The 16,491-nt window shown below is 38.2% G+C and overlaps 1 protein-coding gene across 1 annotated transcript; it reads left to right on the plus strand.

Annotated features, from left to right (window-relative positions):
* Positions 1-4,089: 4,089 nt before the first annotated feature.
* On the plus strand, positions 4,090-16,208 carry LOC110773165 (uncharacterized). Its single transcript, XM_088253765.1, has 4 exons — positions 4,090-4,573; positions 5,762-6,003; positions 15,380-15,675; positions 16,061-16,208. Exons 1-4 carry the CDS (start codon positions 4,090-4,092, stop codon positions 16,206-16,208), a joined length of 1,170 nt encoding a protein of 389 aa, XP_088109891.1.
* The last annotated feature ends 283 nt before the right edge of the window (positions 16,209-16,491 follow it).

Consider the following 16,491-nt stretch of genomic DNA (forward strand, 5'->3'; position numbering starts at 1 on the left):
AGGGAGAAAGAATGTTGAACAAATGTAGTGGCAAAAGCTGGAAACTAGTCAGAGTTTCTTGTGAGAGTGTTCAGAAAAAAAACTAAAGGGAGAGAAAGAGAGTTCTCTAAGTGTATCAAGGTGTTGAGCAAGGGTGTGAGAGAAACAGATTGTGAGGGTAGTGTTCTAAGGGGGTTTCCTTTTGTAAACCAAAGTTGTAACCTATCTTTATTAGTGAATTTTCTCAAGGTGATCACCAAAGAGGATGTAGGCAATTTGCTGAACCTCTATAAACACTTGTGTCATTTGTGCTTGGTTAATTTCTGTGTGTGTGTGTAAGACTCATCCATCATTGAGTTCTTTGTCTAAAGTCCATCAACAACAAGATCTTTAAGGGCAGTGAGTTAGTCATTAATTCACAACATCCAATTGTCCACAGTTTCACCAAATACAATCGCAAAGGCAAAAGGAAATGCCTCTACAAGAAAAAGAAAAAAAAAGTACACTGTTAATACTATGTCATATAACTATCTTCCTAGTAAAAATCATATTTTGCATATCATAAACTTCAAGTGCACAACTATATATAGAGCAAAATCTAGAGCATGCTTTGTTACTGAAAATCTGTTAATCTTATGTCATAGAAGTACACTGTCAATACTATGTCATATAAATCAACTCAGTTGCAAGGTATGAACAGTATAACAGCTGTTCATAACACTTACTAGAAGTTAACAACTATTCATACCACTTATAGATAACAAATTGTATACAACAAATCAACTTACCAGCTTGTTGCAATTTACAAGAGTCATATATTAGACGCACAACCACCCAAAAAGCCAAAATTGGCTTGTTGCAAATGCCACATTGAAGCACAGAGAAATGAATAAATTTAGTTACACAGCACACTTAGAATGAGTTCAAAATGATAATTTCTCTCTTCACCAAAATAACAGAAGACCAAAATGAAATCAAAGCCTGATCATTAAATTCAGTTGCAATTCCATTACAAACTTGCAAGGCAAAGAGAGCAGCTCTCTTTTAGCTACAACTCAGAAGCAAAAACAATTGCACAAAACCAGTACAATAAATAAACCAACTTTCTCATTTTCTAACTCTAAAAATGAGGAATTTGTGAATATTGACACATTTTATCAGCAACCCAATTTCCCAAAACAGATGTTTACCAAAACAGATATAACTCACCCAATTTTTTGGTTAAACTTTTATTAAGACTCTTAGCTAGCAGCTTGAAATGATGTATCAAGTTTGGTCTCTTGGTTGGGCCGTAGTTTGTTGGCTAAGCATTGCAAGAGTTAGGGGGTCAGATAGTGGTCTATTTGTGCATGACTTAACCAATGTGTCCTAAGCAAGACATGCTTCAAGGCAATGAATACAAAACATGATTAATCATTTATTACATTTTAAATGTTGCTCGCGTCGTTGTGTTACCTCTCTGTGTAAAACCTAATCTTGCCCAACAAGTCTGAACAATCTGAAATCATGGTAAAATTTGTAAATACAAAGATGAAAGTCGAACTCTTGTTGTAAGTGCGAGGTTATGAGTATCCGAAGACTTAGATCATTGGACTATTATGAAATTAAAAAATTATGTATCTATCTATGTTCTTTGGATCATTCGACAACACCAAAACTAAATGAATTAAAACATATGATGTACCAAATAGATAGGCTTTGGTCAATCATAGAGCCAATAGTAGGGAAACTGAATTTGGTTAATATTACAGGGAACAGTCCTAGGAATGTAGGAAAGACATACATCCTCTCTGTAATGTATTGGCTAATTTGTATTTTTGGTGCCCCTAAAGAAAGAAAGGACTAAACATCAACCAAAGCAAATATGCCCATCATGACTAAAGAACAAATAAATTAGTTTCCTTCCATATTGAAACGATCATAAACCACAACATAAAAGTTAACATGTTCAAATCTCTAACCTAAGCCATACAAACTAAGTCGTTGAATTTAAAATGTTCATAAGCCAAACACAAACAGAAAACACAACGATTCATACAATAAACACTAGAAAATACTGAAATGAGAAATCATCATAAGAATAAACTGTGAAATACATACATCAGATGCGTTACTAATGAGCTCACGGAGAAAGATAACCTTGTTGTTGTAATAGTTGTTGATGATCAAACTCAGAAGCTGGTTGATCTCATGGATCAGGACTCGAGTTCACCTCCTGAGTTGTAAAACGACGTTGCCGAGGTCGGCGTATCTAGCTCTTCAAAGAAGAGCTTCTTCAATAGCGGCCGCAAAGAGGAAGATGAAGTAGCAGCCCCTCTAGCACTGGAAGTATCGTCGTCATTAGCATCAGCGAATAGGAGATCTTGGTTGAAAATCGGGAACACTTGACATCTTCTTTTCTGAGACCGGTGAATGGAGAGAGTCCGCTAATGTGGTATGCGGCTCACGAAAGTATTTTGATATCGTAACTACAGGCGTTGCTTGCAATGGGAAGTTGTATTTTGCAGGTTACGATTGCCTTACATCCTCCTATGTTCTGGAGTTGAATCCCTTCCAAGGTATTAGTAATATCAGTACTGATGGCAATCGTATTATTGTTGACAAATGTCGGTTCAGTCTGGCTCCTCTTGATATGTCGTCTGACTTGCGGGGACATGGCATGTCGATGTATCTGGTTCTTGGTGCATGTCGAGGGCATTTGTGGCTGAGCAAGTTTGTGCTTGGTAAACATTTAAGTGTCTGGGAGTTGGATACAGGCGATGATAATTTGAAATGGCGTTTGGTGGTCGACCAATCCCTTCTCCCAGATGGATTCTTCCAATTCTGAAGATCCTTTCATGCCTCTAGATGAGTGGGCAAAAACTGCGATAGGTTTCCACCCGAATATTGAGGCCATCTACGTAGATGCTAGGAAAATGATCAGGTGCAACTTTGGTGCAAGAATGTTAGAGTTAGTTCCGGAGATTCCAAGTCGGGGCTTGGATTGGCATCTCTTTTACATCAACCCATTTGTGCTCCCATGGTGGCCCACACCCGTTCCTAGCCTCTAAACTACTCTACTATAGCGAAAAGTGTGTAGAGCTCTGTTGGAAGTTTGAAAGCAAATGTCCTACATTGGAGAAACCAAAAGGTTCCACATGCTTTATAAGCATGAAACCTTAACACCAAGTAAATAAAGATTGGTGGGCTGATGGGCTTGGATGGTTGGCTTATAATGGGAACTAACAAAGTTATTATTAGTTCTACAAAGAGAATGTTGTGTTCCAGTTTTGATATGAAAGACTTGGGACTTGTAGATGTCATACTTGGAATTAGAGTTCAAAGAACCAAACAAGGTTATTTTTTGACTCAGTCCCATTATGCAGAAAAAATACTCAGAAAGTTTGGTCACTTTGATGATCCATCCGTTGTGACCCCTTTTGATCCATCAGTTCATCTAGCTAAAAATAGTGGAGATGCAGTATCTCAGCTAGAATATTCACAAGTGATTGGAAGCTTAATGTATATGACGAATAGTACAAGGCCTGATTTAGCATACGCAGTTAGTAGGCTTAGTCGATATACTAGTAACCCATCTGATGATCATTGGAAGGCTTTGATTAGAGTGCTACAATTTATAAAAGGCACAATAAATTATGGATTGCATTACACAAGTTATCCACCAGTTTTAGAAGGATATAGTGATGCAAACTGGATTTCTGGTGAAAGTGAAACGAAATCCACTAGTGGCTATGTCTTTGTGTGTGGAGGGGCAGCAGTAGCTTGGAAACCAAGCAAATGTGTATAGGAGAGGAAGCACACCACCGTTCGCCAGAATCCAAGGATCCGGTGTTGGACCCTTGGGTTATAGATAGTTGAATCCTGGGAGATAGACGCCCGTTGAACTTCAAGCACTGAGAAGAGGCGAAATTTTGTCTTTAGGACATTGCGAATACGCAAGCCTCTATCTTCAATAAAAGTCAGTATTCTGTACTTACTTTGTGTTTACATATTTATACAGTTTTCATATTTGCTGCTGTCTACAATTTAGAATTCGTGTATTAACACAGTGATCCTAAATTATAAGTTATTTATTGATTTTCCTAACAATCTAAAGATAAAAATTCTTCAATGGGAGAATCTGTAAGTGGCATGAAGGTGACTGATATAGTCAGTGTCAATGGCGTCAAAACTCATGTTAAGGAACCAGAGAAGTTCAAAGGGGTGGATTTCAAACACTGGCAACAGAAAATGCTGTTTTACTTGACAACACTGAACTTGGCTCATGTAGTCAAAGAGGAAGTTCCTGTGGCAACAGAGAATCCGATACCTGCAAATAAATTAAATGTTATTGATGCTTGGAAACATTCTGAGTTTCTCTGCAGGAATTATATTCTTAGTTCATTGGATGATACCTTGTATGATGTTTATTCTTCATACAAGACTGCCAAGGAATTGTGGGAGTCTCTCGAAAAGAAGTACAGAATAGAAGTTGCTGGTACAAAGAAATTTGTCATTGGGAAATTTCTGAATTACAAAATGGTGGACTCCAAGTCAGTGGTTAATCAAGTGGAAGAACTCCAGATTATTATGCATGAATTGCGTAATGAAAACTGTTGGAAATTTGGCTCACATTAAGGTTGCAAGTGAAGGAGGCAGCGACCGGTCGCAAGGTTTGGGTGACCGGTCGTTTTTACACAGAGTCGAAGAAGTTTGAGAAAAGCTGGAGCGACCGGTCGCAAGGTATCTGCGACCGGTCGTAAGGTATCCAAAAGGTCTCTGCGACCGGTCGCAAGGTATCCGCGACCGGTCGCCCTTCGTGCTATGCTGATGGTTTCCTACGTGTTTTCAACTGTGTTTTCGGTGGCTATCACTTTCCACAAGATTTCAGAGGCTTTGTGGGTCACTTCTGAGGTAAAAGAAGGTGGACTACCTGCTGGATAGTTGGGAGAGCACTCATTGCCAATTGGTTGTCTTGCTTTGAAGGATCCATTCTCCATTTTCAGGTTTAGTGGAAGGTGGCTGAAGTGGGATTATATTACTTACTTGTTCTAACCTCTAGTCTAAGTGGGTGACTAAAGGAAGGAACGTGGAGGACAAGCTGATACCTTATCTCTTGTCCATTGGTTTGTGTAGGTAATGGAGATAAAGCAAGACATTATAAGATGAGAAAGCAAGTTGAAGACAAGGTGTGGCTATGGCTGTGGCTTAGTTCACCAAGGGGTGACTTAGTTCACCAAGGGAGTGCTCTTTATTCCTCAAGGGGTGTGGTTAATCTCAAGTGGTCAAGTAGCTGGGAGCTATTGTGTTCCAATGGAGGTTATCTCACCAAGGTGTGGTTAAGTTCATCAAGGGATGGTCTTTATTCTCCAAGGGGTGATTAAGTTCACAAAGGGTGAGGGTAATTGTAATACCATCAAAGGTGTTTTAATCATCAAGGGAGGAAGTGTTGTAGTCATGAGAGTCTAGACACCAAAGGGGGGAAACACCAAGGTTTGTGAGAGTGTTCACAAGTGCATCAAAAGTGTTGAGCAAGGGGTGTGAGAGAAAAGAGAGCTTGGGGAGAGAATAGAGTTCTAAGGGGGTTTTCTGTGTAAAACCAAAGTTGTAACTTATTCTTTCATGAAGTGAATTTCTCAAAGGGATCACCAAGAGGATGTAGGCAATTGCTGAACCTCTATAAATTCTTGTGTCACTTTGTGCTTGGTTGTTGTCTCAAGTGTGTGTGTGTGTGTGGTTCATCCATCATTGTGTGTGTCACAAAGTCCATCAACAACAAGATCATTAGGGGAGTGAGTGAAAGTGTTTGTCCATTTTCACAACAAAAACATGATCATGAACGAGAACTTTCAAGTGGGTTCTATCATAGAGAAGTTGCCTCCTTCCTGGAATGATTTCAAGATCTATCTGAAACACAAGAAATCTGACATGACCCTGGATGATTTGGTTTTGAAACTAAGGGTTGAACAGGATCACAGAATTATTGCGAAAGTGGATGGTGTTTCCTCTGAAGCCAAAGCCAACATTGTTGAAGGCAAAGCCTCTGTTGGAAAGCCAAAATTCAATTCCCAGAAATATAAAGGCTGTTGTGAAAATGGACAAACACTTTCACTCACTCTCCTAATGATCTTGTTGTTGATGGACTTTGTGACACACACAAGGATGGATGAATCACACACACACACACTTGAGAAACCAACCAAGCACAAAGTGACACAAGTATTTTAGAGGTTCAGCAATTGCCTACATCCTCTTGGTGATCCCCTTGAGAAATTCACTAATGAAAGAATAAGTTACAACTTTGGTTTACAAAGAAACCCCCTTAGAACTCTATTCTCTCCCAAGCTCACTTTTCTCTCTCACCCCTTGCTCAACACTTGATACACTTGTGAACACTCTCACAACTCTTGGTGTTTCCCCCCTTTGGTGTCTAGACTACTCAAGACTCAACTCAGCTCTCTCTTGAACTGATTGCCCTCTCTCTCTTCCTCCCTTGGTAAGTTAAACCACTCTTGGACACACTAGCTCCCAGCTACTTGTCCACTCCTTGAGAAGTAAAACCACACTTGCTGTCTTGCTTCCTCTTCCCTTTAATACACAAGCCTTTGGACTTAGGAGAAGGCTCCATCTTTTCCTCCCACGTTCTCCCCTTGGTTTCCAGACTTGGACCACAACTTGGGCAGAACAAAGGCTAGGCATAGATAGCTGCAACTTCAGCCACCCTATCTAGAGCTATAGGGTAGGTACTCTTTGAAACAAGTCAACTATCCTCATTCAATGGTGCTCCAGCTTTTCCAGCACCTTGCTAGACATCCTAGAACCCATAAAACTCCTTGGAAGCTCGAGGGATTAGGTAGGAAACCGACACATGTGAAGACACCTTGAAAAACGCATGGAAAAAACAGCACAGCAACACTGGTGACTGGTCGCAGATACATTGCGACCGGTCGCGGATACCTTGCGACCGGTCGCTTCCTGCGATTTCTCCAATCTTCGAATCTGTGTAAAAACGACCGGTCGCCCAAACCTTGCGACCGGTCGCTCACTCCTTCACTTGCATACTAAATGTGAGCCATTTTTCCAACAATCTCCACCTTGGCGAACCATTTAATCACCCCATGAACCATTGTTGACCTCTAGAACCTCTTCAACCTCTTAGAAATCGTTCTAGTAATTTCCAAGAGCTCCGCCATGGCAATACACCTCTTGCCTCAATGCACCTTTGGTGGAAGGTGCTCCTCTCAAGCCTAGACTTGAGTAACCAGGACCTCTTGTGCAGAAAAGAGTTCCCCCCCATGCCAAATTCGTTGCTCCTTGCCTCCTTGGAACCTTGAATCATGGACTTCCTTTGATATGCAAACCACATACCAAACCTTTGTTCACTAAATCCCCATTTAGCACTCCTTGCTCTTGGATTTAAGAACACCTTTCTTTTCATCTATGCACCTCTCCAACTTTCCCGTTTCATGCTCCCTCTAGCACTCCGAAACGTGGCTGGAACTTCTTGGTCCATCCATCCAAAACCAAAGGACGGTTTGATGGATTCCTTGGGCCCGGACCTTGCACTTGATGATGGCTCCACCTCAAGTAGAACCCCTTTGTGAGTTTGTTGTTGTTGCCCTCCTTCTTCAGCCCTTGTGTCAAGCTCCACCTCAAATGGAGACTCCTCCATGACCACCTTGGCAAGAAGTTTCCCTTCAACAACATTCTCTTCCTCATCCCTTGTCTTGACTTCACTTTCTGCACCTTTGAAATCAAGCACCCTTGATGATGAACTTGCATGCAAGAAGAACTTGCTATGACTTCCTTTCCTCATATGTGTCAAACATCAACTTATTTGCACACACATGATATGAGCACCCGGAATCACAAAATCCAACTTGAAGTAGAACTTGAACCCTTACCCGAAGAGCTAGCCATGACTTCCCCGTTACTCTCCTCCGTAACCGTCAAGAGTTCATCACAAATGTCATCATCACATACATTTGCTGAACTTCCAGCTTTCTTCATCTTCTCCTTCCATACCGGACAATTCCGCTTCCAATGATCCTTAGACCCACACTCGAAGCACCCTTCATTGTCCTTGGACTTAGAATTCCTCCCGTTGCTTCTCTTGCCTTCACGCTTGCTTGAACGATTCCCTGCGAATAGACCCGTGTCTTGAGAGTTTTCCTCCGAACGTTGGGACATCCGGTGATGCGTCATCACATCTTGCACCACCTCCTCAAACTTCAAAGTACTCTTCCCAAACATAAGCGTTGTTCAGAAATGTTTATAAGACGGAGGCAAGGATGTTAGAAACATGAGTGCCTTATCCTCCGTATCATACAACACTTCCATCCTTTGCAAATCAGCAACACATCTATTGAAGCTGCTCAAATGCTCCATTAGATTACCTTCCTCCTCCATCCGAAGATTTAGGAGTTCTTCCTTGAGGAAGAGCTTGTTGGACAGCGACTTCCCTGCAAATATCTCTTCGAGCTTCTCCCATGTTTGCTTCGCTGTGTCTTGCATCACATTGATGAGCACCTCATCGGTGATGTAGTTCTCGATGGCTCCTCTAGCCAACTCATCTAGCACACCCCACTCCACATCTGTCATGGTTGTTGGCTTCTTCTCCTTGCCTCCCAAGACAATGCTGAGATTTTGTTGTGTAAGGGTTGACTTCATCCTCCTTTCCCATAGAGTGAAGTTCTCCTTCCCTGTGAAAGGCTTCAACTCCACCTTCATAGTGACAGATTGTGGTTGCCTCTGCTGCAAAGAGCTACCTCCTTCTTCACCTTCCTTGTCACTTGCCATCTTCAACACACTAGAACTTGCTGCTCAAACTCAGCTCTGATACCACTTGTTGTGAAAATGGACAAACACTTTCACTCACTCCCCTAATGATCTTGTTGTTGATGGACTTTGTGACACACACAAGGATGGATGAATCACACACACACACACTTGAGAAACCAACCAAGCACAAAGTGACACAAGTATTTTAGAGGTTCAGCAATTGCCTACATCCTCTTGGTGATCCCCTTGAGAAATTCACTAATGAAAGAATAAGTTACAACTTTGGTTTACAAAGAAACCCCCTTAGAACTCTATTCTCTCCCAAGCTCACTTTTCTCTCTCACCCCTTGCTCAACACTTGATACACTTGTGAACACTCTCACAACTCTTGGTGTTTCCCCCCTTTAGTGTCTAGACTACTCAAGACTCAACTCAGCTCTCTCTTGAACTGATTGCCCTCTCTCTCTTCCTCCCTTGGTAAGTTAAACCACTCTTGGACACACTAGCTCCCAGCTACTTGTCCACTCCTTGAGAAGTAAAACCACACTTGCTGTCTTGCTTCCTCTTCCCTTTAATACACAAGCCTTTGGACTTAGGAGAAGGCTCCATCTTTTCCTCCCACGTTCTTCCCTTGGTTTCCAGACTTGGACCACAACTTGGGCAGAACAAAGGCTAGGCATAGATAGCTGCAACTTCAGCCACCCTATCTAGAGCTATAGGGTAGGTACTCTTTGAAACAAGTCAACTATCCTCATTCAATGGTGCTCTAGCTTTTCCAGCACCTTGCTAGACATCCTAGAACCCATAAAACTCCTTGGAAGCTCGAGGGATTAGGTAGGAAACCGACACATGTGAAGACACCTTGAAAAACGCATGGAAAAAACAGCACAGCAACACTGGCGACCGGTCGCAGATACATTGCGACCGGTCGCGGATACCTTATGGATACATTGCGACCGGTCGTGGATACCTTGCGACCGGTCGCTTCCTGCGATTTCTCCAATCTTCGAATCTGTGTAAAAACGACCGGTCGCCCAAACCTTGCGACCGGTCGCTCACTCCTTCACTTGCATACTAAATGTGAGCCATTTTTCCAACAAAGGCAAGTCCTATTACAACAAACTGGCACCAAACAACAAGAACTTTAAGAAAATAAAAGGGAGTTGCTGGGTGTGTGGAAAGGCTGGACACAAGGCACAAGATTGTCGCCACAAGAAAGATAGAGCTCCTGCCAATTCTGCCAATAATCAAGCAAATGTAATTGAAGATGTTTTGGTTGCTGTAGTGTCTGAAACCAATATGGTTTTAGATACAAATGTTATAAAAAAATATAGTTTTCTTTTCCGTAAAGCCAAATACAAAAACATTATATTATAAAAAACATATAAATAAATGGGAAAGCTTTTAAGGTATAATGAAATTAAAGGAAACAAAATAATAGGTAAGTAAAAGGAAAATAAATAATAATTAAGAAGGTGAGTTTGGTACGGTGAAGCACGTCAAAGACGTTGTCCTAAAGTCTTTGTAGCCTCCCTACGTGCAGGTACTGACGGTCTACAAGACTCCAAGATCCGACCCCTTGAATACTAAAACTGATGCAATATTAGATTTTATATTCAAACAATTAATACCAAAACTGACGCAATTGAATACTAAAGAATTAATATAACAATTAATACCAAAATTGAAATTTATATATATATACTTGTTCTCAACAAAAAAAAAAATACTTGCTTTGAAATTTCAATTAAAACAAATTAGACCAACCATTTTGAAACACTTCAACGTTTCGGTTTTAAAACACTTCGGGCTCGTTTGGTACGTCGGACTGTACTCACTAATTTCCGTCGGATAGTATTAATCTGTTCCGGAGAGTACTGACTATTTATCCATGATATTATAAGGCGTTTGGTGCTATTCCAAATAAATAGTCTGACTAAGTTATACTGTATTTGGTGATGTTCCGGATAACATCATATCAGACTATTTTTTTAATACAACAATAAGTAGAATTATACACATGACAGAAGACTACAAAATACCATCCTGCTTGCATATACAGAAATATATGTGGTTTAACTATTAGAATTGTATTATGAATATTGATCTGCATATGTCTGTACTGGACATCAAAGTTTCCATGTACAACAAAAAGAAGGAAAAAGTAGCAGCAGAACAGAAGCATTGCAATCAAAAGAGCCAAGGCCACAAGCTTGGGAATCATAAAAAGAAAAGGAAAAGATAAAATTTATCAATCAAGAAAATGGTTCAAGAGGAAAACATCAGAAAGGGCCCATGGTCGCCCAGAAAAAAAAATGGTTCCTAGAATTCAGGTTCATACAATATTAATTTTATAATTTTGCTCTCCTATCGTCAGGTATGTATGTATTCAACTAAACTACCAACACTAGCACAATTGTTTGTTTTTGGACGAAAACTAGGACTACTCTGTTTAATACCAACAATCTAAATATTCCCACAACGTCGAATCAATATATCACATACAAAGAAAACATTTGATTAAAAAAATGTCAAAAAAGAAAAATTAATAACCTAATTTCCACAAAAATTTAATAAAAAATTGAAATATATAAAGAATAGAGAAGAAGTAAGAAGAAGCATATTGGAGAGAGTATGAAAAAGAGAGCGAGTGAGAGATGGATACTTGGAGAAAAGTGAAGAAAATAACATGTGGAGAAGATAGCAGAGAAGAACCCTAGGGAGAAAAATATGAAAAGAGCGTTTGACTTTTTTCGTAGAACGTGTGTTCTTTTTCCCTAGCCGTATAATTAAGCGTGTATTATCTAATCCGGGGTGTGTGGGTTGTATTAGTTAGTCAGGGAAGGAGAGTATTAAAAGCCCAACCCGTATAAAATAGTCGGGTAATTAAATAATACAAGTTGACACCAAACACCTGACATAGAATATTTACTCCTATCCAAAGTCTAATACGGTGCACCAAACGAGCCCGAAGAACTGTTTATCATTGGAAGTTTCCACGTAAATTGATTAATGAGTAATACTTAAGTAATTGGTAATGAAACAATACAAGCTATTTAAACAAACAATAACTTAGGAAAACGTAGCTCACTTCAATTTGTTTTTATTTCAAAGGTAATTAATTAGCTTTTGAATACTATTAAAATTATTAAGATTCTGAAATTAATTTTTTTTAAAATTTTGCAGACCAACTTGACAAATAGTTTAATATTATTGTTTTAACAATTTTGTTAAGTTGGACTTTAAAATTCGGATTTTGAATACGTGCAGTGAAAGTATATTACCAACAAAGGAAAACAATAAACAGACACAATACAAACTCTAATTTGTAAAGAACAAAAAGACCATGTAGATAAGATCATGAAATAGATTTCCATTTCAAGTCATTTATTTATTTAAAATTTGACAAAACTAAACAAGTGGAAAATGATAAGTTTCTGTATTGTCTTATTTCACAAAATTCAAATTAAGTTAATTTCTTTGAATCACATAAATTTATTGCAATGCTCACACTTGCATAAGATAAAGTATTAATTAGTAGCACTTATCTCGCAGTATATGATATTGGACCCCAGATAAATCGATTCCATCATAACTCCCAATTGAAAATAACGCAAATCTCTATTCCCATAAATAAGATAAACCTTGAGCACAATCGTTAGTGCAATATATATGTATATTTATATAAAATACTCGAAAGACACCACACATAACTGATATCCAAAATCAAAGATAATTGATATCCAAAATCAGCAATAATATGATTAGAACATTAATATATTAACGCTATTGAAATAAAGTCATTAATTAAATATATTAATAAAATTAGTCGCAGTCTGAACTTTGCAAAATATCAATTAGGCCCCGTTTGGGATTGCTTTTTTTCGCCAAAAACCTACTTCACTTTAAAGTTAAGCAGTTTAAGGTGTTTGGTAAAAAGAAAATATCCCGATTATTTTAAAAGCAATGGCCTTTTGACAACAGCTTTTAAAAGCAGGCTCTGGGTTACTTTTCAAAGCTGCTTTCAAAAGAAGCAGAGATGAACATTTAATGAATTTTTTTAATTCCCAAAATACCATCATTCTTTTTAAAAAAATGACACCACCTCCACTTCCACATCCACATCCAACTCCACCACTTGCACCACCACATTCACTACCTCCACAACCACCGCCACCACCACCACCACCACATCCTCCTCCTCCTCATCCTCCACCACCACCACCACAACCACCACCTCCTCCACAACCTCCTCCTTCACCCCGACCTCCACCTCCACCTCCACAACAACCACCACCACCACCACCACCACCACCACCACCACCACCACCTCCTCCTCCAAAACCTCCAAATCCACCACCACCTCCACAACCAACACCACAACCACCACCACCTCCACAACCGCCATCCCCACCACCACCAACTTCACCTTCATCACCACCACCACCTCCACTCCATCACTACAACTACCACCACATGATTAGTACATAACACTTAACATCATGTCTATTTTAGTCATTATTAACAGTTACAACAATTTTATATTAAAATTTACCAAACGTTTTTTACACTGCTTTTTGTACTAACAGCACTTTAAAAATATTATTTACCAAACATGGAGCTGCTTTACTTTACAGCTAATTATTTTCAAAGCACAGCAGAAGCAACTTCTTTTAAAAGTGACAGCAATCCCAAACTGGGCATTAGTCATTCCAAATGAATGGCCAGTGTAAAGGTTCAACGTAAATTTTTAATTAAAGAAAATATATTAATCGGCTCTTAAATTTCATCAAAGCAAACTTTCAATTTCAAAATATTAGTGTTCATTGAATAACGTACACAAGCAAATCACAAATTAAATATGTAACTAAAATTTATATAGAGGAATAATGTCAGAATTTTAACAAAAATTTAGAGGAATAATATCATAATTATAAGAGTCACAATTTCAATGCATTAATTCAAGGTATACAGCATCTATATGATATAAATAGGCCATATGCGTTTTTACTTTTTTTTTTTTTTTTTTTTTGAAATAGGGCTGAAACCCAAACGACAAAACGAACTGTGCAAAGTTTCAAAGATACAAAATAAAATGTGCAACATATATACCATGACAAAGATGCAACAAAACAAACAATTTTTCCTCAAAATTATACAAACCAATAATTTTGTTTAACCAACAAACTAATAAAAAAAAAAAATTTGGATAGAACTCTGAAACTCATGGATAAACGGTTCTTTTTTGTCTGGGAACTTGTTTGGTTGTCTAAATAGAAAATTCAAATAATTACGCTAGCAATTTCAACCAACACGCCTTTTACATAACGCCTTTAATAAATAAAATTAAATAGATTTTAACAGGAACAAACATACTGCCGTGCAGAGCTTACATAAGTATAGATATGCAATTGTAACAAATGTAAACTGCAAAGAACTACAGCAGTATGGAAAGAAAATAATTTTAACATACAAGGCTTTAGATTGTTATAAAAAATATAGTTTTCTTTTCCGTAAAGCCAAATACAAAAACATTATATTATAAATAACATATAAATAAATTGGAAAGCTTTTAAGTTATAATGAAATTATGGCATGTTTACTAATCGGGAATTGGAATTCTCATCAGGAATTGAATTCCGCCTATGGAGAATTCCTACGTTTACTTCACATCAAGGAATTGAAAAGTAAGCGGGGCCCACACAAAATTAGGAATTGAATTCTTGATTTTGGAGGAATTCAATTCCTGAATATGAGGTGGTATTCTAATTCCTGGAGAATTCACCCATTAGGAATTCATCTTTTCTACCCATTATATCCTCACACAATTTTCAAAATTCCAAATATGCCATCTACTTTAACCAAAAAATGAGGATATTTTAGTAATTAGTACCACTTTTACCCCAATTCCATATGGTTTAGTAAACAACTTCAATAGGAATTCGGAATCTAACTCCCCTCAATCCATATGGTTTAGTAAACAACTTCATTAGGAATCCGGAATCTAATTCTCCTCAATCCAACTCCTCCTCAATTCAATTCCCCGTAATTCAATTCCGGATTAGTAAACATGCCAGTAAAGGAAACAAAATAATAGGTAAGTAAAAGGAAAATAAATAATAAATAAGAAGGTGAGTTTGGTATGGTGTAGCACGTCAAAGATGTTGTCCTAAAGTCTTTGTGGCCTCCCTACGCGCAGGTACTGACGGTCTACAAGACTCCAAGATACGACCCCTTGTACAAAAACTCAAGATCCGCTATGAGCGTGTTCATAGACGAATATAGGTATCCAAGTCACAGAACCATTGCCAAAAAAATAATATAAAGTAGAGAATATATATATAAAGTAGAAAAGGAGAAAATTAGTTTGTGGTGGTGATTGTCGTATGTGATATTCTGATGGTGTATTGTAGTATTTCAAATGGGAAGGAGGAGTGGTCTTTTATAGGCATCCAAAAACATGTAACCTTCACCAACCATAAAAGTTTACCAACCAAAAAATTAAGGCATTCACCAACCATAAATAAAACCTGAATATTAAATATTTATAACCCCCACAATAAATAAAATAAACAGCCAAAATAATTAAATAAATAAAACGGTTAAATTTTTAAAACCTTTTAAAATTCCAACAACAAAGGATTGGTGGATCGATACTGGTGCAACTAAGCACATATGTGGCGACAAGAGCATGTTCTCTACATACCAAGAAATTTCTGGTGGAGAACAACTCTACATGGGAAATTCCTCAACTGCTACCATTGCTGGAAAAGGAAAAGTGTTGCTGAAATTTACCTCTGGGAAGGATCTGACCCTTCTAGATGTACTTCATGTCCCTGATATTAGAAAGAACTTAGTGTTTGGTCCATTGCTTAGCAATAAGGGCTTTAAACTAGTGTTTGAATCAGACAAGTTTGTTCTTACTAAAGGGGGAATGTTTGTGGGAAAGGGTTATTTGGCTGAGGGTTTGTTCAAACTGAACTTATTGGCTACAAATGCTATTAATAAAATAAATAAGGCTTCCATTTATATTGTTGAGTCTTGTGATATTTGGCATGCTAGATTAGGACATGTTAATTTTCGTTGTTTAGATAGAATGATTAATTTAGGGTTGCTGCCAAACTTTAAAATTGATCACAATAATAAATGTGAAATATGAACATAATCAAAATTTGCAAGGCAAAGTTTCAAATATGTTTTTGGAAGGTCTAATGAGTTGCTGGGTTTGATTTTAAATCAACACCAACTCGTGGAGGAAAGAATATTATATTACTTTCATTGATGATTGCAGTAAATTTTGCTATGTCTATTTGATAAATAGCAAGGATGAGGCTTTGAATATGTTCAAGACATATAAAGCTGAAGTTGAAAATCAATTAGAGAGAAAAATTAAAGCTCTAAGATCTGACAGAGGAGGAGAGTATGAGTCTATAGCCTTCTTTGAATCCTGGGAGATAGACACCTGTTGAACTTCAAGCACTGAGAAGAGGCGAAATTCTGTCTTTAGGACATTGCGAATACGCAAGCCTCTATCTTCAATAAAAGTCAGTATTCTGTACTTACTTTGTGTTTACATATTTATACAGTTTTCATATTTGCTGCTGTCTACAATTTAGAATTCGTGTATTAACACAGTGATCCTATATTATAAGTTATTTACTGATTTTCCTAACAAGCTCTAGCTCTGACTCTAGCTTTGATGCATGACCACCTTCTTCCATTCTCTGATTGATGTGTTCGTATTGGTGCTCC

This window comes from Prunus avium, chromosome 5, assembly GCF_965620075.1.
Source record: "Prunus avium chromosome 5, drPruAviu1.hap1.1, whole genome shotgun sequence".
NCBI classification, from domain to species: domain Eukaryota; kingdom Viridiplantae; phylum Streptophyta; class Magnoliopsida; order Rosales; family Rosaceae; genus Prunus; species Prunus avium.